This window comes from Polyodon spathula, chromosome 17, assembly GCF_017654505.1.
Source record: "Polyodon spathula isolate WHYD16114869_AA chromosome 17, ASM1765450v1, whole genome shotgun sequence".
Taxonomy (NCBI): Eukaryota; Metazoa; Chordata; class Actinopteri; order Acipenseriformes; family Polyodontidae; genus Polyodon; species Polyodon spathula.
The window spans coordinates 3,078,314-3,102,846 of NC_054550.1; the positions used below are offsets into that span (position 1 = coordinate 3,078,314).

General features: G+C 38.2%; 3 protein-coding genes and 1 pseudogene across 12 annotated transcripts in view; 1 reads left to right on the forward strand and 3 right to left on the reverse strand.

Moving 5' to 3' along the window:
* Window positions 1-13,600, reverse strand: part of LOC121329919 (CUGBP Elav-like family member 1) — a 40,632-nt gene extending 27,032 nt beyond the window's left edge. For 6 of the 10 annotated variants that reach the window (XM_041275963.1, XM_041275958.1, XM_041275957.1 and 3 more), the window contains exons 1-2: window positions 13,484-13,600; window positions 7,224-7,270 (exon numbers count right to left, since the gene is read on the reverse strand). The gene's annotated coding sequence lies outside the window, so the exon portion shown is untranslated. Of the gene's footprint in view, window positions 1-848; window positions 960-1,208; window positions 1,242-7,223; window positions 7,271-13,483 lie in introns of those variants that run through there. The other 4 variants (XM_041275960.1, XM_041275961.1, XM_041275962.1 and 1 more) reach the window with 4 other exon arrangements.
* Window positions 13,601-15,983: 2,383 nt separating this feature from the next.
* Window positions 15,984-22,184, forward strand: LOC121330061 (phosphatidylglycerophosphatase and protein-tyrosine phosphatase 1-like). The gene is made up of 4 exons (XM_041276321.1): window positions 15,984-16,206; window positions 16,620-16,700; window positions 17,058-17,249; window positions 17,714-22,184. The coding sequence occupies exons 1-4, from the start codon at window positions 16,060-16,062 to the stop codon at window positions 17,843-17,845; spliced, it is 552 nt and encodes a 183-aa protein (XP_041132255.1). The 5' UTR covers window positions 15,984-16,059; the 3' UTR covers window positions 17,846-22,184.
* Window positions 22,185-22,693: 509 nt separating this feature from the next.
* LOC121330078 lies at window positions 22,694-23,156 on the reverse strand (annotated as a pseudogene).
* LOC121330348 (kelch repeat and BTB domain-containing protein 4-like) lies at window positions 23,149-24,523 on the reverse strand. Its single transcript, XM_041276805.1, has 2 exons — window positions 24,449-24,523; window positions 23,149-23,716 (listed from the first exon to the last, which is right to left on the reverse strand). The coding sequence occupies exon 2, from the start codon at window positions 23,714-23,716 to the stop codon at window positions 23,186-23,188; it is 531 nt and encodes a 176-aa protein (XP_041132739.1). The 5' UTR covers window positions 24,449-24,523; the 3' UTR covers window positions 23,149-23,185.
* Window positions 24,524-24,533: the final 10 nt, after the last annotated feature.

A 24,533-nucleotide genomic window follows, 5' to 3' on the forward strand; every position in this document is an offset into this window, starting at 1 on the left:
TCACATGTATTATTATTCTACATCCACGATTTACAGCCCATCAAGGGCTCATCACATGCATCACGAACCAGAATGCCTGACCCCCACACACACCTTGTTTAAATTGCTCTATTTATACCACAGACAAGAATGATACAGTAGTTACTGAAGCGCTTTCAGACCTTTCTGAATGCCACAGGTCAGGCATTTGTGTTCTGCATATTAAACACCATGAAGAAAAAAAAAAAATCATTTTCAATCTAAAATCCTTCACATAAAAAAAACAAAAAACATTTAATTTAAACAAATATTAACTATATAGATAGATAAAGAAATGCAAAAACCCTGTGGCATGCATTATCTCTCTCTCTCATTATATATATATATATATATATATATATATATATATATATATATATATATATATATATATATATATATATATATATATATATATATATAACAAGCGCCACCCAGTGTTATGTTTCCAGACAAAAAAGAAATCCTCTGGGTCTGAAGAGACCTAGCGTATCAAGTCGTGAATAGAACCCTGGTAGTTTGGGAACAGCATTCAGCAGATTACACCCGGTTTACGATACAAAATGATTTACTGACCCTCTAAGTGGTGATGATTTAAAAGGCAAAGTGGATAGAAATGGAGTACTGCTCAATAAAAGTCCACTCACCCAATTTCATTCTCAATCACCAACCCCTGAGAGAGACTGTCCACCCAATTAACATCACAACTGTCAGCATACGTTGTCATCACCAAGCCCTCGGAGACCACAAAGGGGGGAAAAATATAACAAAGCTTCTGTGACTCTTCTACGCACAGAGTATTTTTATTTAAAAAAAAAAATGAGAATTACCATTTAACATTTAAATCCAGGTCTCTGCCGTTCCTATAGTGCCGCTCTCTATCCCTGCTTTGTATCATATACAGCTGTCCGGAGCTTCAAGTATTAGGTTGCTGCAGCTTCTTCTAACCTGCTCTGTGACTCTGCTATTGTCTGAAACTCTCAGCCCAGTCTGACAGCTGTGTCTGCATTAGGACCCCAAACACAGGAGCCTGCTGCATGCCTGAGTGAAGATCTTTAAAGCAAAAGCATATTTCGCCACATTCTCTACCAGAAAACATTCATCATTAGTTTCACAACAATTTTCTATAATTCAAAATAATGTTTTACACACACACACACACACCACAAGTGCAGTAATACAGTACATACTGTACAGGGTAGGTAGGGATAAAGGACTTCAAGCCTGGGTACTGCAGTGGGTCTAAAAAGAAAAATATCAGTGTGGTAATTAGCTTTTCTTTTAGAAAAGTGGAGTATTGAAGGCTGCAACTTGTCTCATCTCCCCCTACTGCTTTTCTACTGACATTACATGAATAGAAACAATTGACAAACTTGTGCTTTCATGTTATGCCCCAAAGCACCATCTGTTTCACAGTGGGGTCCTGCTTCTAACTATCTCCCTGGCATAAAAAAGCGTTATTAACCAGGCAACCACAGAAAGCAAACTGGCATACGAAACCCTGACCACTCAGCCCTCAGTTTAAAATGCCACGCCTTTACAGCAAAGTAAGAAAGTACTGTACACTTAATTATATGAACTCACCCACAAGCTCACAAATTACAGGGCTGTGGGCTTGAACAGTCAGTGGATGTGCACTTGTACAGCAATTTGTCTCTGCTAACACCATTCACTGGTTACACATACTACTTGACAAATAAAACGCACTGTTCTTTAGTAAAATACACACCATTCTCTACTTGCATCACAGATTCTTCACAAAAGCATGCAATGTTAAATGATTGCTAAAAATCAGCATCAGGATATAATATAAATCTGCATGCAAACAGTGCTGTACATGCTGTAGTTCCTGCAAAATGTAGACATGTCTGGTAAAGAATGACCCAGTGAACTGCAATGTAGATAAAAAAAAAAAAAAAAACAGCAAACCGTAAACGCTGTTACAAATTGTACAATTTCAGTACTGGTGAAATGAAGTAAAACTGATAGCCAGAGACCTCACAGCAAATGAAAAGGTCACAATATATTCCACACAGACATTGTGTTAAATTATGCTGCAACAGCACTTGTCTGTGTGATGCATCATACTAAATAATGCAGATTTTAAAAAGCCAGGAAATCTGCAGAAAGGTGCCTTGGGCAGAGCTCTTGCAGCAGATGAAATAAAAGCTTTAAAAACACCAAGGACGTTACTGTAGTGCTTTAGCAACAGTGATGGTTACCAGGTCTTTGTACCATTAAGGTGTGGCAAAGTAAGGTCTGTAGAAAAATAGGATGCTACACTAGCCTACATTTATCATTGCAAAACATTACGTGACATTCAGAGATAGGTATACTTCACACTAGCACTCATCTCTAATACTGCTAATAGATGCCAGGCGTATATTCATGTCTTTGGTGATCAGGCACCATATCATTAGTGGTGTGCAATTTTAGAAAAAAAATTCACAAAATGCTAGAAAAATCTACTTGCTCCCTCCCCGTCGCACAAAAAAGTAGGATTTGGGTTTTATTTAACAGTGAACACAATCAATCAATTAGTGATTAACAGGGGCTGTTCCAGCCAGCTTGACAGGTTCACTAAAATTCATCAAGATATACAAAAGGTTCCCTGTGACCCCACCCCACCTCAACAAATGTATAACATACTTTAAGGACAAGTGCCTTTCAATGCAGTCAGGAACACATTTGCTAGTAAATTTAAGTAAAATACTAAGAGTTCAACTTTAATAAAAAATACTTGGGAGTTATTCAAATATATACAAAAATCTGCCTGTTTTTTTTTCCCCACTCTTTCTCTGTTAGCTGAATTCAACTCTTGATCAGCAGGTGTTTTAGTTTGTTGCATCACAGACACAAAGTCACTACTGAACCCCAGATTTTTAAAGGACGTGTGTGTAACATGTCAAGTTTCTCTGCATTATTTTACTGTTTTTCTACCAAAATCCACACAGTATTTACCGACGGCTCCATCAAATTCTGCAATGCCTAAACATGTTTTTTCTTTTGTTTATTTCTATGATGTACTTATTTTTTTAACAGTGTACAACATTTTCCAGCTATTTTCCCTCCTCTAACATCTTGTCCCATGATGGCTAACTGGAACACTGCTGCAGCAGGGTGATCCTGGTTTCATACCACGATGGCTTTTTATATTTTGAGGGCAACATTCTTTCCCTACACTGCTCTCACTGAAAAATCAATACATACATGAATTAATACATAAACACATTGCCATGAGATTTACAGTATTTTATTTTTTAAAAATAACATTTTTACAGATAATCTGATAAGCATTTAATTTCTATCATTAAACATTTGACAATCTTTTAGTTTCACAAATCGATGGATTGTGCAATAAATAACTAATCTCGCTTTTGTTCAATTTTTATTTATTTATTTTTTTAAACATCCCTACAAGATTTTTTCTAACGGTGATTTTTATTTTTTTTATTTTACTTTACTAGATTGCTGCATTTAAGTGCCAATTTCATGTATTAAGAAAGCAATTATTTGCCAATTTATCCAACAGAAGATCAGCTTCTTACACAGCTAGCCAATCAAAAGAAATAATAGAGGTGGGATGTAAACACTTTTTTAAATGTTTGTGTATATGTGCTAGACTTCTGCAATTCAGTTTTCAGAAACGTGCGTGGCTCTCCAGAAATATACCTGGAGTGTCTTTTTAGCAACAGAACGAACACAAGACAAATAAATATATAAATAAAAACTACATGTCCGACGGGCAAAGTATAAGAGCAAATCTTGCTGTCCCTCACACAAATACTGCTGTCCCGGGCATCAGGCAATATGAATTGCACACCGCTGTCTATGGATGTATGAAGAGTGGACCAGTGCTGGAGGAAAAGCGAGTGCAGCTGCACAGGGGCCCATGCATGACTGGAAAAAAATATTTAGCAGTGGCAACATCCTTCACATAAAAATGTGCAGATGTTACAACCTTCATGTTTGTATCATTGTAGCTACCGGTGCCAGTAATTCACTTTTTATCCTCCCTTGTTCCAACAGCACTATTCTAAAAAAAAAACACACACACAAAAAACCCCCCACAACATTGAAAATGTATCTAATTTGACCAATTAATTGCTTATTAGAAGCTTAATTGGTCCGATTAATCAATTTAGGGTACAGTCAGAACAAAACCCATGATGGACAGCGGCCCTCCAGGACCAGGGTTCAGTACCGCTGCCTTACAGCAAAGAATGTGCGCCACTATTTCCATATAGCTGATGAAAACTTTGACAAAACTTTCTGGACATTTTGAACCACCAATGACAGCACTAAGTGCTTTCAAATGTTCTGTAATTCTGGTTATTCAAATAGAGCACAGTGACAATGCAATACATTGGAATATTAATAATTACACATTGCCACTAAAACCACCTACGCATTTACTGTTTTTAAAAGAGACAGTGTCATGCAAGTTATTGAACTATTATTATATTACAGTCTTGCACGTTTTTTGTGCAGCACCAGCTGAGACAAATGCTTTTATACATCACTGCTAAGCAAAAGCACCTTCTGAGTGCTTCTTTCATGTTGAGTTTCATTCTCTGTCAGTGAAAGGAGGAAGAACACACTTAAGAGTGGAACAGGGAGGGGCCGTATCACATCTCACAACAAGAACGAAAGCTCAACAAGCAGTCACTTCCATTACCTGAAAAGTACTAACTATATATTAAAATAAAATTTAAAAAAATTGTTCAGTTCATTGCCAGTACTTGGATAAGCCACGGCATGTGTATACACCAAGCAACTTAATAAAATGGCTATTTTATACAACAGTAATACTTTACTGTACTATATATTAACACTTAAGCAAGAAATATTGAGCTGAAATGTCAATTTTTTTCCCCCATTGTTTTAATGGGGAATCCCATATAAGACCCCCCCCCCCGCCTGTATAAAGACCAGAAGAGTTTAATTTTTTTTAAATCACCCACATGCATGAAAGGGTTACCAGAATCACTACAGTTGATACTTATTGTAATGTGTCACGGAAGACAAGAGGCCTTGTACACGAAAACCAACATAATCTTGTCAAGGAGAGCCTCTTACCCTATTTCATTAATCAGCCAGCCTTCCTTTTCTTTAAGTCTTATGGAAGGAAGTGGGATCACAAAGCAGAAGGAAGCCTTGCTGCAGAACCACACTTAAGACTTCACACTTATATGCTCTTCCAGTACTTTACCAAACAGCAAAGCCAAGCATGCTGTTTCAAGTACTACAACTACATGTTTAAAAGGCACGGTCATCAATTCCACATGCATTTTCAGCCAGTGTTGTAAAGTATTTTTTCTTCTTGATGATCTTGCCTTGCTGTGAGCAGTGCCGAAATAAAGCTCCTTCACTGTACTAATGGAGTACTTTGTCAGACACTACAAGCAGACCACTACTAATCTAGCACATGCATAAACCATGCAAAAATGAGCCAGAATGGTACTTGCCATGATGAGATCGGTGCCCCCTATTACCTTGTAAGTGCTACATACCTTAAAACCAATTGAAAACCCTGCATATGGAGTTCCAGTTGCTTGTGGCTTCTATTGCCATTGTGTGAAGCTGTCATGCAGGAAGATGCTTCAAGTTGAACCTTCTTCCCTTAGCCGCCTGTTAGCAACCAAAATGCCAGCTTTTGATGAATCGATGCAAACAACTGCATTACCAACGCCAGGCTGTATGCCAAGATGTTGTCGTGGAACTGGAAATGACAACTTCAATGTGTTTTTTTTTTGTAAACAAATAATATTTTCAGAGAGAAAAAACTAATATTAACCGTGAAAATTAGGGCTGCAACGACGGGTACATTTTGACCTTCAAAGGTTCGGAACGCATTACCGAAGCAAGGTTCGAACCTTCGATGATACTAATTTGCATAATTTACTGGCGTATTCACCATGGCTACTTGTTTATATTTGATTGAAAATCCTATTTTACAGGTAAGCCATATAAATGGAATAAAACATTCATATGTAGTTTAGAAATACATTACATAGAACAGTAATGTTTTATAATTTAAATAAAAATAAACATTTATTTACACTGAATTAACATGGCTTGCACATAAGCTTGCACTGCAGCAGCACGAACTGCAGCAGACTTAAGCAAAACAAACTTAATTTAACACTCACCGTTCCAAGCAGGGTATCAGTCAGTCACATTTTACTACTACTAAAAATAATATTAACAACAGCGAACGAACCTTCTAATACAGCCCTAGTAAAAATCCACCTATTTATACCTTGCACATCCAGCCACTAGCAGAGGGGGTTCTGGAATCTATTTCAGAGCTTCCTGTTTAGTGTCATGCAGCATGACATGGTGCAAAACACAGCTTCATGGTAAACCCCACTGCAATTCCAACAATGCAGTTGTTCCAAAGGTTGAATTTTTATGCAACCTGTGGGGCAATAAATGGACTTGACTGAGGGGGGGAAACCTTGAATACATAATGAACTAATCTTTTCTGAAATGCACTGAAAGGCTTTACAATTTGAAGAGACAAGACAGCCTTGGCAAACTGCAAACACTGCTGCCGCTGCCACCAAGAGCTCTCCCTTTCAGGGAGCAGAAAGTTTGAAGCTGAGCAATATCAAGGCTGCACAGCTTCTGTTTCTCTCTTTCTTTTTATATCAGTCTCTGGAGATGGACAGAAGACAAAACGTGGAGATATAAAAGTAGCGAAGCATTGCTGAGAAGTGTACTGCAAGAGCAGCACTGAAAACCTTTCAATGCGTAGGTAGAGTACCACTGTTACCATGGCAATGGCATGCCACCATGTCTCAGATAGATCTCAGCAAGCAAGGGGAACAAAAAGCCAATATGTTGGCAGACACACTGTCCTTGTTTTCACAGTATTCAAGGTGCCTTTAAGGCAGCAACTTTGGTGGAATAAATTACACATCATACATGACTCTTTCAAGTCAGTAAACAAAATAATAAGCAAGGTTTGATCCCTTATGAAAGCAAATCCCTATTCTTTCAGCGGTAGCAGCTGAAAGTGGGCTGCAGGACTTGGTGAGGGGGCACAGCAGGTGTTGTACTCAGAAGTGAAACCGAACTGAGATTTGTCAGGTCCAGTAGAATCCTCAAAAGTTTTGCTTTTTTATTTAAAAAAAGAAAAAAAAAAAAAAAGGAATAAAAATAAATATGTATTCAGATAGTATGGGAATGAAAATTCTTACCGCCTGTGTTCTTCTCAAATACACTTTTACTTTCTTTTCCTTGTCTCCTGCAAAAAAAAAAAAAAGTGATAAAAATGAATTTAGTAAGCAAAACATATTTCGGCATTTGCAGTAGTTCTGTTCCATTTCTTATAGTAAAACAGCTAAGTAAAGAGAATGTGGGGAAACCGCTAACCTAAGCATGTTTAAACCACCAAAAAAAAAAAAAAAAAAAAAAACACAACAAAAAAACACCACAGATACACAGGACAGAACACAACCACAATGTATACTGCATACAGACACACTAAATAAGCCTGTATTAACAACTATTTCACTATGTTTTGCACAAGGTCTTAAGTCTGCAATCAGCTGACCTTGAAAAATGTACAATGCCTATCAATGACTTTCCAGAGGTTGGCTGCACAAAGACCTGCATGAATAATAAAAGTACAAAGTGCCAGAGGTCAGGCTGCTCGAGGGGTGCGCTAGTCTCTCATCTTTATAGGCTGAAGTGAAGCGAGTATGGTGACAAGATAGCCGAGAGGATCTCAAAACCACCAAGCTTGATTTGACACTAAACGTCAAGCAACAGCACTGCAGTAAAAATGAAAATCAAGTGTCACAAAGAGGGCTTGCATGTAATTGCACTGAAGTAATTCTACTGACAGCTCAACAACTACTTTGACAACATGCAGTATGAGGCAGAATTTGGTTACCTTAACCCCTTAACCACAAAACATAGAAGATTCAAATGCAAGGCTTCTGGAAACACCATAAACCTAAATCTTGCAACCCATGTTATTGATTTATTTTGGCTAACTTTAAGACGCCTCAAGTGTGTTGATCAGAAAAGATGATATGCAAGGCAATGCACAGACTGTAAAGGGCTGAATGTGAATCTCTCTGTTCCAGATATGGTGTTAAGGAGGCGGCTATAGAAAGGGTCAAATCACAAAAAGGAACCATTATAAAGTATTTTGCAAAATCTGTATAAATGCTATTTTAGAGAGAGATACGAACATTTTAAAGAAGCTGAAAAGACACATACTAGAAGTGCTGAACTGCATCTTTGAACATTTCCAATATTTCAGTACATTTTGCTCACATACATTAAGAGTTTTCTATGTTTTTATTTACTTACAAGTAATGTAACCCAGTGATGCAAAGAAAACACAGGCACACAACTCGACAAAGCATGCAGTATTTGAATGCAAATGACTTAATATGGCAATCTATAACTAAGTTTGAAGAAGCGTCTAAAAGGTAATGATGCACATTAAGAAGGAGCACTAGATACAAGTTACTGTAGGCACTTGCAAGGTTGTCTTAATAAAGCCATACTGTGCATTTCAGGAAATCACATCTGCCATTATCTCTTCAAACAGAAACAGTACTCTGTTATAATGAGATACCTTGAACTAATGCATTATTTTTTTCTGTTTATACCTTGTTAAGATGCTGTTATGCAATTCTTAACTTAATTGCATTTTAGTGCTTGTAGTGAAAAATGCTCACATTTTCTTTATGTGCCTCGTGCTCTTAGTGCTAAGGCTGCTTTCAGCATGTAGGTAAGAGCTGCAGGCTGGCCTCCAGTTCAGCAGCAATGGAAGGGTTTACTATATTCCATAAAGTACTGACTGAGCAACATTTACAAACCAATGCCTAACAATTACACAAAAAACACATACATTTAAAATAAGGGAGCAGATAACATTCTCATATCATTGGAAAAATAAGGTGGGTTAGTGCTGGGAATTTTAACCTAGTAATCATTCCCACCAGAGAGACAGCATGAGAAAGGCGAGGATTCTCTCACTTGAATCTATCCAGGAGACACTGCAGTTACCAAGGCAACAGAACAGAAATAATAAAAAAAAAAAAAAAAAAGAGGTCAAGGAGGAGGGCTTATTAAAACAAGATTTTAGGGTAGCAGTGCTAGAACACTTCTCTACATGTTGCAGCAGATAGCAGGATGTGTCTGGTCAGATGACTTTAGTCTTTCAGCTTGTTTTCACTGCCTAAAAACACTGCCTGAAAAAAAAATCAAATAAAAGAAACATTCCACGAGTAATCATTTACTTGTTTTATTGTTTAGGTTTTTCCTTACGTTTCAATTTGCTTTTATTATTTCTCTTATATGAAGCCTTGAGAAACCACATTAAGCCATGGCACATGTTCAGCCAATCGAGAGTCCTGCTGACAACATTATACTACTCTTTAGCATAGTATTAATCTACAGTACTGAAAATGACTGTATTAAAACATTTTGGAAAGTGTTTAAAGAGCCTGAACTGCTCTATTAAATATCATAAACATCTGTCTTCAACTAAAACAGTAACCACTATTACACTCATGACACTCAGTATGGTCATTCAATTGAAAGGACAATGATTTGTACTTTACAGACACGCACATAAAAAGGATTCAAACATCTCTCAAAGCTTTTTAGCCTTAATAGGCACTATTAAGAAACATGCAGATACTTTCCTGGAAGTAGTTCTGAAAGGTTCAAAGAAATACATACAGAAATACAGTTACAAGGCAAACTGTTTGATATGACTTCTAAACAGTCCTGCTTGGCTCCATGCCTAGCCGTACACAGAAAGCACTTGCAGCACTCATTTTTAGGGTCCTGGTTCTCAATGTAAACCCTTCTTTATTATCAGACTCTACACAGTAAGCACAATAACTGCACTGAATTTCCATGAATCCTCTCCAAGCTTTTATCATACTGTTAAGCTCATGTAGAGGCCATTTGGGTATCCAGTGATGGTTTTCATACAAGTTTTACAAATATTTACAAGATTACAAGGAGCAAATGATGCAAGCAAATACACACACACTGCTTAGATACATCACAGCACAGGACTTAGTTACATGTTTGCGACAGGTCAAGAAGTAGCTCCTGAAAAGCACAGTGGGATAGCCCTACAACAGAAACATTAGGCAAGCAGAAGCCGATCTACTGTACTGTACTATATGTACCACCCTGGTTTTATTTTGGATGAATCTTTTGTAATGCTGGCAGCTGTTAATTAGGATTTCTGTCCTCTGTGCTGTCCAGTCTTCAAGAAGCAATTACACGTTTGCAGTATAATTATTTTCTTGTGTTCCGCTATGATTCAGAAGGGACCTGGTATGAATATGGAAAGTGAACAGCTAATAATTGCTTCTCGTTTCAGGTTTGCATCTTTGGGTCAATATCACAGAACTAAGCAGTGGGCATCCACATAGCTCATAGTCTAATGGTCAATTAAGTGCTTTTGTGGCAGGGGTAAAATATGTTTTTTGCCGTAATATTCAGTCTCTACTGTCTATCATTTTCTCAACGTATAATGAAGTCATCCACTTCTTCCTACATTAAACCATGTGTGAGCTCTTTGTTACTAAGACCCAAAAATAGAAAAACCCTTGCACAGTGAAGGCACAGTTCCATGGCAACAATCACATTCTCATAAACCCATGATGTCTCCATGCCACTGCTGGAAACACAACTCCACTTAAGGAAAACCTATTTCTAGTTGTAAAATGTATTGTTGTCTTCTTAGAAGATTGTTCTTTGCAATAACCCTGAAGCTAAATAAAAAGATTGAAAATGGTGTTTCGAAATACTTTGTTCTGTATAAACAGAAATGTTTTAAGATTATTTGGTTACAGTAGCAGTGGGCCTTTTCAAATCTGTAACCGAGTTCACCCTACAGCAATGCAGATCAATTATCCACATTATACGCAAGCAGAACTACACGGTAGGGTACATGATGACTGTGTGCCCTGAACTTCACTAGTTTTACTGACCTGAACTTCTGAAGGAAAATCAATCCTGAACTTGTACCAATTCCTACTAAAGCAGTTAAAACAAGATGTTCATTACTACACACCTAGACAGCTGGACACTGATTCGCATTTACAGCCCCCAGAGACTCACGTAACACTAATGTAAACACCTGTGTTATTTTTTTAGTCTTGTGCTATGAACCCTAATTAAACTATTCCTTTTTTAAAATATATACACACACACACACTGAGTGTGTAAAACATTAGGAACACCTTCCTAATATTGAGTTGCACCCCTTTTTGCACTCAGAACAGCCTCAATTCGTTGGGGTATGGACTCTACAAGGTGTCGAAAGCGTTCCACAGGGACGGTGGCCCATTGTTCAAAGGCAATTAAATATTTTGTCTTGCCCATTTACCCTCTGAATGGCACACATATACTTCTCAATTGTCAAGGCTTAGAAATCCTTCTTTAACCTGTATCCCCTTCATCTACACTGATTGAAGTGGATTTAACAGGTTACATCAATAAGGGATCATAACTTTCACCTGGATTCACCTTGTCAGTCTATTTCATTGAAAGAGTTGGTGTTCCTAATGTTTTGTACACTCAGTGTGTGCGTGTGTGTGTGTGTGTGTAAAATATATATATATATATATATATATATATATATATATATATATATATATATAACAATTATGGAAAGTGGACAATACTACAGTATGTCATAAAAGTGCTGACACAAATGTTACAGCGACAAGGTACACTTCATACAGTACATATCAAAAGGACTTGACCACCAACCGTCACACGCCTACAGTAAAAGGAAGGCAGAAGAGGAAGTGAAAAGTTCCTTTTTAGCTTTCCGTGGAACAGTACTAAAACTTAAACCCAAGCATCATAATCTTCTCTTCATTAAGTTCTGCTTTTAATATTTACTATATTTACTAATATTTAAGTTTGAAAATTCATAATTATGACTGCTGTGTGTGTGCATTTTTTTTATATAAAATTGTTAATTAAAATGAATACAGATTTAAAGATAGAAGTAAAAATGATGTCACAATATACAGAAAACCATTACATCTTGTAAGAATAAATCGTGGATTTGAATATAAACAATAACAAGCAGTGATGCCGTCAAACACCTATAAATATCTCCAATGTTTTGATTCAAACACATGCTCCCTTGGGAAAGATATGTACATATCGAAACGTTGGGCGGCTGGCTCTAAGCACACTCATTAATTACTTTATTTATATATCATACACACAGTACATTATAAATGTATTACCATATAACCCCTCAAACATACAATTTACAAATGTAATGCCAATCCAACAAGCATGCATGCACAGGGTTGAAAATAAGACTCCCGCTGTATAGCAGTTTGATCCATTTCTGTCTTTACTATGTGTTTAATAAGACAGGCCTGAGCTTGTCACTGTGGCTAATCAAGCTCATAGTAAAATCTGGAATGACAGAAAATGCTATGCAATAGGAGTCTTATGCCACCTATGCCGTCCAGCATGTTTACAGTACGCACGCTATCTGAGCAATCTGTTCTGGGTTTAAGAAGTGCTTGTACCGAACCAGGTCTTCCATACAGTCCACCGGGTTTTAACAGTTGTGTTCTGGTTAGAAACACAGGTCACTAAGGTGTAGGACTATCGGTGCGTTCGCTTAGTTCGTATTGTGTCTTTGTCGTACAAACTACTCTACTACTATACGTTACCTCCACATTGAGTTTTGTGCTGCCGTTTACTCTGTAAAACTAAACACTAACTTCAATCCATATTTTCTGTCAACTAATGTTTTGCACAACAACACACAAACTGGGGGGGGGGGGGGGGGGGGGGGGGGGGGGGGGGGGCAATAATTATCTGACATAGGCCTCAATCGTCTCATAACTAAACTTTTGCAAAGTTGTATTACCTTCCCCGTGTTGAACCTAAATTCAATACGAGAATCGAGTAACAAAAACGGGGAGCGATGTCAGTAACTAGACACATTTTGACAACATCGTTAACCTATAATAGATTTCTTATGGTGCTGGGGGGGGACGACACGAGGACACCGCTAACTAAAAAGAAAACGTCAGATCATCACATTGCAAACCATGGCATAAACTCTTAAGATTAAGAGTCAAGCTGTTTTACAAACGCTTAAATCAACAAAATTAATTAAACAAGGGGTTAGGCTCATTGTTCAATTGTAAAACTTAAGAACAGCATCGTGTGGCTTCACGACATTCACGCAGAGAAGTACTGCAAGTCACGGCTGTGAGTTAATGCGATACGTATAATTACCAAATCCATTATGTTGATACTTCTGCGGAATTCCTTAATTAATAAACACAACGTCATAACAACTTGGAAATTTATAAGAAAGAAACACACTTATACTGGAAGTACACGTCGTATAACACCGAGGTTTATTTTGTAAACAATCAGTAACTATATATATATATATATATATATATATATATATATATATATAATCCTGATAAGCTGATGTTTCACGAACCCTAGTTAAGTCCAGCCGGCGTTTTTCGCTCACTTGTTTCTGCAATTTCTTTCGACAGTATCACACCCTCTCCAACACAACCAGCAAGGAAACCCTCACTTTGCAAAATGGCTGCCTTTCCTGCATTTACCAAACGATTCTTACAGCGGGGTGTAACTCAATCGATTTTTTTTTCAACAGAATGTCATATAAACTTCCCAGGCAAAAACAAAAACCCCAAAGATATTTATTATATACATTAATAATTTATTCACGCCTTGAATTTAGTTTCAGCTAACTTTTTATAACATACCCATTTAAAGACCGAACTCCCCTCAGTTATACATCATGGTAGCGACCAAACTATATATTTTTTTTAAAAATAAATAGGTGGTGTTTCATTTCATTTGTGCTGTTTTCCCTGTTTAACTGTTTCATTTCATTTGTGCTGTTTTCCCTGTTTAACTGTGCATTAATCTCAGATGCAAAATCAAGGGTAGTCGCCGTGGTTCATAGTGCTTTCCATTAAAAGCTTATTTATAACATGTAAACATGAGAAGTAGCTAGCATTCTAAAGCAAGGTATTGACACGTTATTGTGTCGACAAGTGACTTATCAGAGTCATTGGCTTAAATGTAAAATATTTCGTAAGTTACAAAAAAGTACAAAACCTCATTGGCAATTATACTTACGTTATGCCCCGGTAACTGTTATTTATTTTTACTGCCTGAGAAATTAGGTCAAAAATGATACAGTAATTGCAATGTTACAGACACACACTGAGCAATTCTGGACCCTTATTAGACACTATCGATGGTTGACAGTGCATTACAATTTCTGCCCAGTGTCAAAAATGATTAAGGTTTTTTGAAGGAATACTGTTTTCTGTTTATATTTATTACGAGGGGGGGCTTTGTAAATTATGTGTAACTATCCAGTTGCATGGTATGGTGAAACAATAGTTTTGACACAAGTATGTCTGTCTGTTTAGTGGTTCTTTTAACCAATCTGTATCCCGCTGGGATTGTTAAAGCATTTTACAGGACCTGGGAATTACCTTGAATTGCATCAACACCTCTTTTAGGGGTTATCTGCATAATAATCAAAGATAGGTGGTTGGTACAATCAAGGGTGATTCTCCAGTGCTGTAAAATGCTCTACAAAACCCCTCCTAAAATCCACAGCTGTGGCAAATCCTGGCTGTGCTATATTATTATTATTATTATTATTATTATTATTATTATTATTATTATTATTATTATTATTATTATTATTATTATTATTGTTTTATTTGGCAGACGCCTTTATCCTTGATAATAATGACTTATTATCAGTGCAATCCATTGTTATGAATTGGCCTTGCAGACTTCATGAAGTCGGCAGTGCACCAGGAAAGAGCTGCTCTCAATGGTTTGTTGGACCCCTCTATTCTGTAGTTTCCTTGGAAACATCAATGCTCGTTTCATAAGTCAGGTCTTTTGCTCAAGTCAAGGAGGTCTGCCCACATTGTAAATCCCAGTCAACCACAGCTTCAGCCATGGTGACTGCAGGGTGTCTGCAGCACTTGGACAGAATACTCATCTCACATGTCAAGCCTGGGCGATATGAAAGTGCTCTTGATGGATCTCTGCGCATTTCAATTTGACGTAATAACCAAGCCTTTAAAATACATTTTCAGGCTTCTCATTAGCATAGTAACTTCCTTCCAAGTCCCCTTTATCATTCTGTAGATTTAGTTTCTCCAAACCCCATTTATCCTTCACTTTCTAGTGCAGCTCATTTATCCTGATACCACACTATAGATTCACTGCCTGTGCAGCAAGTATCAATATCCCATCTGAGCTTCACACCCTCCTTCAGGTGGGGTCCTAATACCTGCTACACAGGAAGCCCAGCTAGTGTGGCAGCAGAATATAGGGGCTTCACCAGCTTCTGAAATAAAGTCTGGATGACATAACAATATACAGAAAAAGGTTGTCTTGGTTATTACCCCTGCAAATCATTTAGATATTAAAACCACCATTTTTGACTTTGTGGTGTACCAGTTACTCTGTTGCTATGGCTGCCTTTTAGTATTGCTTTCCCTATCAACGTGTGAGCTGCTTGAGTTTTGCCTAAACTTATCTGCATGTTTAGCTAAGAGTGAGTGATAGGTAGTAAATAAAGAGATAAAGAAATTATGACCTTCCACCAATGCTGTGTGTGTGTGTGTGTGTGTACCGGCCGTTTCAGATGCAGGAATGTGATTATTAAACAGTATAAAAGTGTCCAGTCCTCTCAGCGAACAGTAAACTATTTTCAGTCATGCCTGGGTCTATAGCAATCAGTCAAAAACCTATACTAGTTACAGCTTATAGATTTAAATGGCGTCGAAGTCTTTGGCTTTTTTTAGAGGCCATAAAATTCAATAGAATAGCATCTGAACACTTGCAGCTGTTATAAGTCCCCCTCTACACAAGAGGGAGCACTTAAAAAACCCACTGAGCGATTCCTCCCCGGCACTGTCATGGCTCTTGTGAATGTTCTGAAGAAGTTGTGGTGTTAGTTTTATTTTCAGACGGTTGGATGTTGAGATGGCGGGTGTGGCGGCGAGGCTGCTGTTTTATCCGACCCTCGCTTACAATGTCTGTATGGAGAAAATATCGCGGAGGAGGTGGTTTGACAGAATAGATCAGACCGTGCTTCTCGGGGCTTTGCCTTTTAAATCGATGACAAAAGAGGTATAATTTATTGACTTCAGTGGGTTGAATTGACATTGTGTTACGCGACTGTGTGAAATATTTCGTTCGTTGTTGTTCAGCAACATTTTTTGGGGGGGACGGGCGACAATATTTCAAAATTAGAAAAGATTCAGCTGTATAGAGAAAAGTGGATTGTTAAAGTTGCAGGAATTGTCGATATGCTAGTTTTGTTTTTCAGACTCAAAGTGAAAATAAGCGACGTGTCGCTACAGGAAAATACAATTATTATTATTATTTTTTTTTTTTGCTGTCAATTCAAATGTACACTGAATATTTTGGATGTTGGATCTATCAAAACTTTTAATCCAGTTTATTCAGTGGTAATTACCAGGGCTAAAAGTAAACTAGCACGTGGTATTTTTGCTCATTTCTAAATCTTCAATTTCCCGTAGCTGGTGGAGAAAGAGAACGTGAAAGGCGTCATTACTATGAATGAAGACTATGAGACTAAATACTTTTGCAATACTGCTCAGGTAAGATACAGATCGTCTTTGGATTAATTTGAAATATCCATTGCAATTCTACTGTTCTATAAGGTTCATGAAACCACCCTTGTTTTCAGTTTGCAACAAACTGTCAGTATAAAATGATTTAATACGTACCTAATAAATCTGGGAAAGAACATCACACCGGAACCAGATTTTCCTAAACTTTTTAGAGATCAATAAATACGTGCATGGATTCCATTGCGTAGCTATGACTTTAATACACTTGACCCTGTTGCCTATACAGTGTGGCTAAACAAGCTTGTATTAAAACCTAGAATGGGTAAACCTGCTGTGCAATCGGAGTCATATTCCCTGATGTGCATCTCTCTCTGTGTATTTCAGGAGTGGAAGTCTGTGGGAGTGGAGCAGCTGTGTCTGAGTACAGTGGACTTCACTGGAGTTCCCAGCCTGGAAAACCTCCATAAAGGAGTTGACTTTGCCCTGAAGCACAAGGAGCAGGGAGACAGTGTGTACGTTCACTGCAAGGCTGGCCGATCACGCAGTGCCACGTTAGTAGCTGCATATCTAATAAGGGTGAGTACAGAGCACGGAACACATCAGCAGCAACAGCACAGCGAGATGAGGCTTTTCAGCTCACTGATGCTCGTCCGGTTCCTAGAGCCTGGTAGATTAGACCTTTGTCAAGGATCTCAATGATACAGTAACAACAACATGGCTTGGTAACACATTCCATATCCTCATCACTCACTGTGTGAACAAATGCACTGCCCCAAATCTGACTCTTAATTTGCAGCTGTGGGCCTGATATTCCATAGTAGGCAATTTGTTTAGGGGGAGATTATAGGCCTTTGTCCTGTGGTTCTCGTTTCTGTGCTGTGCTTGCAGTATTGGCCAGGGTTGGTCAACTCCCTTTAAAGATTGTAAAGACTTCAGTCAAGCCCCCCCTGGTTCTCCAGTCTTTGTAGCTCTAAGCATTTGAATTGTGATTAACAGTAAGACGCAGCTTCATTGTCTTGTTGCCTGTCTTCCCCCTGAAGCTGCACTGCTGGAGTCCGGAGCAGGCATGCAGTTTCATGGCGTCTGTCCGTCCTCACATCCTCGTTCGACAGGGACAGCTGGAGGTGCTGCGCCAGTACCATGAGCAAGTCTGTACTGCGAAACCTGCGTGACACTGGACTGATCCTCCATCAGAGAGCAAAAACAAAGGAGAAATGCAAGCCATTGCACTGAACATAGGATGCAGGGTAACTGCGGCCAGGCAGGTCAGTCTGCAAATGGTTTAAATGACCATTACTCAGTGATTTGCAGTCATTGGTATCTGTATCTTCATATCCCACAGTGTATCCCTGGTGTTTCTAATACTTTTTATTTTTTTTATATATATATTATATATATATATATATATATATATATATATATATATATATATATATATATATATATATATATATATATATATGAGCACAGTGATTCTGTGCATATTTAAGGGTGAAGGTGGGGGTACATTCGGTTCAATGGCAGCTTCTTAACATGAAATCTCATTGGCAGAGTTCTCAGGCAAGTCATTCTCTTTTGCTTTGTGCTGATTATTCTTCATACATAACTATACTGGTAATTAATACTCGACAGACAAGTTTTTGACAGCAAGGAGAGGCGCAACCAGTAGGAATTTGCCAGACCGGGCGTAACCAATAGGAAGTTAAAATAAATAAGCCTGCAGGTGCGAACGCAAAAATACATAATACACTGGATATATGTAATGAATGTTTATTTTGTCATTTTTATTGGTGTATTTATCAATTCTGTACTGAGAGAGTTCTGTAGACTTGCTTTAAGTGTTTCTTACATTATTGTGCTGGACAAGGCATCTCTGTCTAAGCCAAGCAAGTATGGCAAAAATGTATCCAATTGTTCTCAAGGTGGGTCTGTGCAGGATTGTAATTGAACACATCTAGCATCTTCCCCGCTGCGTGGAGAAAATGGGTTTGGTTTTCATGCCGATGGCAACTTCTGTTGTACAGCCTAAGCCTCAGGCATGTGCACCCTATTCTGTACCATGTCTTGTTATTACAGCATGTGAATACACATCAGGAGTGGTCTGGCTATTAAATGAACTTTTTAAAATCTTTAATGTCAGTAGATAAAGTCCTAATTATTTTGTTATAATATATATATATATATATAAAAAAAAAATATTAATTCTGTGTTTAATCTGGGCAAAAGCACTCTTCACCCAGTCACTTGGTTTATAGTAACTAATCTGTCCATGCATTATCACAGGTACAATGCAAGTAACTCATGAATGCATGCAGATATGTTTTTGTGCAGTTGTATGCCTAGCCAGTGAGGGGGTTCTACCTGTTCTTTTCAGTTCCTCTTCTCTTTGAAACCTGATTTTTACATTCCTGTTGTGTCTGTCAAGGTTTGTTTAATTTGTCATCTCAATCTGTTGCTTTAGTCTGTATAACCTTTAAATCTTCAGCTGCCGACACGTTTTATTTGTAATATCTGAGTACTTGTGCTTGAGAAAGTGTCACTATGCTGTATGTGTGCATGTAGACTATGCTGTTGCCAACTGACACTCCTTTCAATGTGATACAGTAAAGGGTATTGCCTTACTAATTAGGGCTGTGCTGCTGGCTCAGTATTTTAAGTACAACATAAACTGAACAGCAGAGATTCACTCTATCTTCTGTCTCTGGCTTTGTTTATTCTTCTATTAATTTTGTTGGGAAGAATTTCCTATTTTAAGATGCTGACCTAGTACATGGGAGCCTCCTGGCTGAATCAAGCACATCTTGTTTCTGGTAAAAGTAGTGTTTATCTGATAAGACTGCAAACCAGAGAGCTTTGATCTTCAGTAAGTGTTCGTAGATTTCCAAGCTGCAATCTGGGATATTAAGCATATTCTTGAGCAGTGCTTTTCATAAAAAAAAAGAAAACACAGTTTAAGTCTTGCCAATTTGGCCACTTGATTCTCAAGTGTCACTTTTGTGTAATATCCCTGCAATTGGAGAGGCTTTAAAATGATTAATGCAATTTAACCACTTGTGTTCTATCGCTGTTAAAATGAAATCAGCAGGCAACAGCATTCGGCGAATTGCTGCACAGAGACGTTAAACAAACATACAGTCACTTCTTAATGTCAGGAGAGTTCTTGTATCCGATGGCCACACCTGTTAACTGTACATCTGTAGTGATATGAAAATGAAGCTATATAATCTCATATCCGACAAGTGCCTCATATTCTAAACAACACCTGAAAGGGAAAGTATAATTGTATGCTCTCTCAATTATATCACCTGCCAAAAGTCTCTTATCCAAAACCACAACCAGCAGCACTACTTCAAACAGAAGTTTAACTGTGGCTTGAAGATTCCGTGCCACTGTTCTCCTCATCAGAACACTCTGTAATACAGTCTTTACGCTCTGAAATAGAAAGTTAAAATGCCACTAAAGTTATGTTTCGATCTACTTGGATCTCTCGCCTGCCATCTTCCAAAATAATCTAATCCAAGCTGAGATTTAATTTAAACGGCTCTAAAAATAAAATTGGATCTCTTCCCACATAAACTATCTGCATGTTTTAATCTTGATCTGATCTGACAATCCTAAAAAGGTCCTTCCCTCTTCCTGTCAATTTGTGATCTAGACGGAATAAAATAGGATCCTAGGGCAAAGGGGAAACTAACCAGTGGCGATGTAGGGATAGTTAACTAGTCTGCCTTGAGCCTGAACTGGAATTATCTACACTAGCCCCTTAACTGAAAGCTGCTAATTTCTACAAATTTCAGAACTGCCATTTGTACTATTTTATAAGGAATAACTGACTTTACTTCTGTATGCATTTTAATTACAATTTTCTTGTTTGTATTCTGTAAATTGAACATTGTAACTCAATGTGATGCTGTTACTGACACCTCTGGCATCTTAGGATAACTTGGTTAATGATCTATTCCTTCTGGATCCTTTTTCTAAAACTAAGATCTGTATACCCATGTTGTATTGTTCATAAATAAAATGTATATAGATTGATGGATATATAGATATAGTTATAGTTACTGACTCATTTTATGTATATGTACACTTTAAGTGCTTTGTGATGGTGGTCCACTGTGAAAGGTGCTATAAAATAAAAATTGATTGATTGATACACACTACTAATAATTATGAGTCACCGACTTAATATTTATTTTAGTTACGGAAACTCCTCTAGCAAAATGTACCAGTTGCTTTCCCTTTCACTTACGATGGCTGACTGTGTGGGTTTGGCTAAATTCCAACGCACCCTAAACAAAACATTGTCCACTTCCAGCTCAATGCCTTAAGATGCTAAAGGAACTGAGCAGCTGTTCAAACATTTTCTTCTTCAAATACATTTGAGAGATACTCAATTAGCAAGAGGAAACTGACCATTTGGATGACCAGATGCAACCTGTCTAAATTGTAAACATGTTTGGTGCACCTCACTGCAAAAATCATAAAGTTAGCATTATTTTTATTTGTGGGACACATGTGTACCTTGAAGGGTTAAGACATAAAAACAACATTTCTCGTGATGTTGTGAACTACACAAAAACAAACAACAAATAGTATGTCATATTGAGAGAAACAAACTAGGGATATATACTTAAGCATTGGAAGCAAAATGACTTCCTAGGACACACATGAAGGTAACTAATTCTAGTATGTCACACATACACATGCCATGATAAAAAAAAAAAAAAGCCATCTTCGTCCATTTAAATATGCCCATTTTATATCACTTGATAAAATATTTCTCAGAATTGAGAGACAATGACTGTACCTATTCCTAAGTTAACACATTACATGATACATGTTCTTTCAAGGCCTACAGCTTGATGTAGGGGAGTGGGACAAATAAAATAGAAACACCTTTAACATACAACATGCCCTCTAAAACATCTAGACAAGCATTTCGATGTGATGTCAAAGCCTTTCCCTCTTCTATTACCCATAAAGACTTTGCCAAAGAACTCAAAATGCTTCTCTAAATATGCAGCAGAAACACCTGTGGAAATGACTGTCCCTCACCTTACTATTTCATTATCCCACACCCATGTGTGTTTTGTAATTCATAAAAGCACCATCTCCTTGTTGCAAATCAGTTTCAGTAGGTTGGGCAAAACGGTAGATCTTAGAAGGTGCTTGGTTGGCTGGAGCATGTGTCTCCAAAACTGCATAAATTACTCACACCAGGAACAGCCTCAAATGAGGCTAATGCAAGGGGACATTCTGGATTCTAGAGTTCCCTGTAGATGTCAATCCCTCTCAGTTGAAAACAATCATGCCATTCGTCCATTAACTATTCAACACTGCATGCGGCCCTGTTGTGGCCAGAAACTCTGACTGTGTTATGCCAGGCATTTTTTTTTTTGTTGTCCTGCTCCAGTATATTAACTATAATTTCAATGCCTGGCTTCTGAGGCTGTAGTGGATATTGAGTCGCTTCACAGAAACCATTAAAAGAATAAAGAGAACTGAAAACCAGCTGTGTCCTAACTGCTTCTTTATTGTAATCCCACTTGTTTGCCTTTCCTTAGCTCTAATGAGGCATTAGGCAGTCATGAAAGAGAAAACAGAAAAAGAAAAATATAAAAATATATATATATATATATATATATATATCTATCTATATTATAATATATATATATATATGTATACAGGGTCTGCCATAAGGTACTTTGACATAAACTACCTAATGATGATAACAAAAGAATAGACATGTCATGATGTCATGAAAATTGGTAAATTATAAATATCACACAAATGACAAGCCTCAGATTTTAGTGGTGATGGATTACCATAATACACAGAAGTTTGCATCAAAATGCGTTGAGGTTTTATGTTGTATGTACTTAATTAGTCATCCCAGACATGCACGCTACCAACGGGGCTGACAGGGATGGAAATAAATTATCTCAATAGTCACCAATCTTGGAATGGATAAAATTGCTCTGCAATGGGAGACTTATTTCCATCTACATGTCAAACGGCTAGTTAGTCAGGAGGATTTTGATCCCCCTGATAACAGACGACGAAGGTGGCGGGGTTGAACTTGAACGTGTTGGCGTTTCCCTTCTTGCACTTGTCCCTGAAGACGTAGATGCAGCCGTTGCAGCGTGCCACCTTCCAGAAGGAGGGCGTGCAGCTCCACACCTAGGGGAAGCGCAGCCGGGTGAAGCTGTTCAGCAGGGGGTTGTAGCACACCAGCGAGTCGCCCTCAGCCACGATAATAATCAGGTCCTTGTGGGTGGTGGCGTGCATGCAGCTGGCAAAGGGGGGCATGTAGGGCTTGATGTGGCACTTCTGTGTGGCCGTGTCAAAGCACTGGATAAGCCGGGAGGGCTTAGTGAAGAAGTCCATGTCATTCTCCTCGCCGCCTAGCAGGTAGATGGTGCCACCTAAGTTAACCCCAGCAGCTCCGGACACAGCAGTGTCCAGCTGGCAGGTTTCAGTCTATATATAATATTTTTTTTTAACATGCTTCAAGTGCAAACCCTTGATTTTATCTGTGTGGTGGAGCTGCACCAGATGGATCTTGGCGCAGCCAGCCACATCACCTGCAGGCAGTTCCTCACCTCTATCGTGCGGGCCAGGAACCGGGAGCACTCCTTGAACAGCGTGATCAGCTGGTACATGTCGGCCATCTCGTAGTGCAAGTCCTCCACAGTCAGCTTGATGGTCCCATGGTAGATGCAATCCACCAGCAGCTGGAAGACAGGGGTGCTGATGTCCTTCAGCTCGATGCTGCGGTTGTGCGCCTCCTTCAGGTTGGAGGTGAACACAGAGCGGAAGAAGCAGCTCTGAGCTAACAGCACCAGCCTGTGCAGCTGGAACTCCTTCCTGTCCACCGAGACGGTGACATCAGCAAACAGCCCGTCCTCCAGGCACAGGTCTATGATGCTCTTCACCACCAAGCCCGAGTCGGTACGGTCCGTGAAGGTGTAGCTGAGGAAGTAGTTTTCCTCGCTGGAGCCACTGACGTTCAGCACCCCACTGTCATCATTCGAATGCATCTGTAAATACAGAGATGATAATAATAATAATAATAATAATAATAATAATACCAGCTCCCCCTTTTTAATTAATCCAGTGCTCCCTCAATATTTCAAAATGAACAATTTTTTGTGTAAGTAAAATAGGAGAGTACTACAAATAAGTACTATCTAAATAAAACATCAAACTCGTGTTGTTTACATTCCTTGATGTCAGTGGAAAAACAACTGAGGCAAAAACAACAATATTTATATATCAAGAGGGGTGTTTTAGATTTGTTGTTTACTAATATCAACTGTATGTATCAACAAATTTGATTTATTCCTGAAACACAACACGACAAGCAGAATATATCGGATTTCCAAAAAAGTGTATTAGTATTTAGTATTTGCTAGTACATACCAGCCAGTGTGCCTTACAAAACCCTGACCTACTAATTTAAACGAAGATATTTGGATTCTGAATGTCATTAGAAGTTTAATGCTATTTACATTTTCTATTAAAGTAGGTCTTAATGATTGTTGTTGTTTTTTTTTTTTTTTATTTGACAAAACGCAAAAAGAGTTTCTAAGTGTAGTAGTACGGTATGCCTACATTTTCTGTTTTCTTAATGTGAACACTGTGTGGGTATTTTAACGCTGTGGTCTTCCTCAATTAAGAGTCAAGCCTAGTTAGTACTAAGCGAGGGCGCACAAGTGAGACAAAGATAGCCTTTTCCTGGCATAACCGTGTGTGCAACTCTCTCTACACACCGAAGCACGTCAGAAGTTATAATACGGAGACACGAAAGAGGCTGGCTCGATTCAATATGGAGGAGTTAACGTCTTCAGCAGATGA

Excerpts from the sequence above, each read along its gene's own strand:
- LOC121330348 (XM_041276805.1), bottom strand. The coding sequence starts at position 23,716 with ATGCATTCGAATGATGACAGTGGGGTGCTGAACGTCAGTGGCTCCAGC.
- LOC121330061 (XM_041276321.1), top strand. The coding sequence starts at position 16,060 with ATGGCGGGTGTGGCGGCGAGGCTGCTGTTTTATCCGACCCTCGCTTAC. Across the intron at positions 16,207-16,619 it reads TTAAATCGATGACAAAAGAG|CTGGTGGAGAAAGAGAACGT; the intron begins GTATAATTTATT and ends AATTTCCCGTAG. Across the intron at positions 16,701-17,057 it reads ACTTTTGCAATACTGCTCAG|GAGTGGAAGTCTGTGGGAGT; the intron begins GTAAGATACAGA and ends TGTGTATTTCAG.